This window comes from Lottia gigantea, assembly GCF_000327385.1.
Source record: "Lottia gigantea unplaced genomic scaffold LOTGIsca_283, whole genome shotgun sequence".
NCBI lineage: Eukaryota > Metazoa > Mollusca > Gastropoda > Lottiidae > Lottia > Lottia gigantea.
In genome coordinates, this window is record NW_008708909.1 from 47,746 (window position 1) to 49,454 (window position 1,709).

At 38.5% G+C, this 1,709-nt stretch overlaps 1 protein-coding gene across 1 annotated transcript; it reads left to right on the forward strand.

Annotated features, from left to right (window-relative positions):
* Window positions 1-1,156: 1,156 nt before the first annotated feature.
* Window positions 1,157-1,666, forward strand: LOTGIDRAFT_175449 (hypothetical protein; the record flags this gene model as incomplete). Its single annotated transcript, XM_009056667.1, has 1 exon — window positions 1,157-1,666. The coding sequence occupies one exon, from the start codon at window positions 1,157-1,159 to the stop codon at window positions 1,664-1,666; it is 510 nt and encodes a 169-aa protein (XP_009054915.1).
* Window positions 1,667-1,709: the final 43 nt, after the last annotated feature.

The following is a 1,709-nucleotide window of genomic DNA, read 5'->3' on the forward strand; positions in this document are numbered from 1 at the left end:
CACTCAGTAATCGAATTCCACAAACCAACACGACTTTAGAAAACAACTTCTTTCCGTCTTTATTCAGCGAAATGGTTTTGGAAGCTGGTTCAAATCCGATAGAGACCATAAAACACCCCGGCGAGTTTGACACAATGTTGAAAACGGTTCTGTATCCCAAAAACTACGATTCAGTTTCGGGATGGATTCCCGATGTCGGTGACGGAGAAGTTTTAAAAGAACCGGTCAGGACTGTAGCAAATGACGCAGACCTTGCTAGGATAAGGGTAGTTGCTAGAAACACACTGGAAAGAGTGACTTGCGGAGTAAATCACGGATTTGAAAAACGAGCGCTTCAATACAACAATGTTGTCGAGAACAACAGATGGGGTAATTACGTAAATTGGAAGTTGTATCCTTTATTTGGTCTCTTGGAACACAGAAAGGTTTCCATAGGTTTACCGTATAAAATTCATTTGCAAAGAGAAATCAACGACAACAAGATATTCTTTGGTGAAAACAACTCTGACGCAAAATTGGAAATAACGAATATCCAACTTTACATACCGGTAATCACTCCTTCCGTAGAAGTGGAAACGAGAATATTCAACTCTTTAACCAAAGACATCGAAATTGCTTTTCTTCATCGTAACACGGTAGGTAGCATGACTTTAACGGGAGAATCCACCACGTGGCCAATCACCAACACCGTCAAACCAGCGAGATATCTAATGGTCGGTTTCAAAAACTTGCCAGACTCTCAGACAAACAACAACAACATTTTCAGAGTGGCATTGAACTATACTCAAGATGCCATCATTCGCAAAGTTCAAGTCAGATTGAACAACGATAATTATCCCAATCAACCTTTGACAATTGATCCTTCCAAAAAAGATTACAACGAATTGTACAGAAACTATAAAAACATGTGCGAATTGTTTGGAAATACGCCTCAGTTTGAATACACAGATTTTTCACTCAATCATCTAATCTTTTGTTTCGATCTGTCAGCTCATCAAGAAGATCTTTTCAAAACAGGGGTAAACATAAATATTCACATCGATAAAACACAAGGAGATGTGACCGGCTACTGTTTATTGCTGGAAGAAGCAAAACATTTGATTAAAATATCAGATAGAAGAATGATAAGAATTGAATAAAAAAACACCCTTTAAAAATGAAACCAGAAACTTTAGTTATGAAAATAATAGAAGCTATGGAAACGAATTCGCCGACTCTAATAACTTACAGCGGTAAAAAAGTGCATATAACCCAAAAGATTATCGATAAATACATACATTGCAAAGTCAGAGACGATATAGACTTGGAAAGAATTGATGAGAATTTAACTAAAAAAGGTGGATTTTTACCTTTCTTACCTTTAATCTTTGCTGGTTTAGCTGCAGCTGGTGCAACTGCTGGTGGAGCTGCTGGGATAGCCAAAGCTGTCAACGATAAGAAAGCTGAAGCCGCTGCAAACGCCGAAGCGCGTAGACACAATTTGGCAATGGAAAGAGAAGCACGAGGAGGTTCGGGAGTAGGAGATATATTAGGGACGGTTAAAGAATTCGGACAAAGATTTGGCGAAGAAACCAAGAAAACCGTTAAAGAGGGATTAAGCAAATTAATAGATAAAATCGACACCGGAGAAATGAAGGTCAAACACAAGGCAACGCCATATTTTTAAAAAACATACGTTCGGGCGAGGGATCTTCCTTTCAAAGTATGAA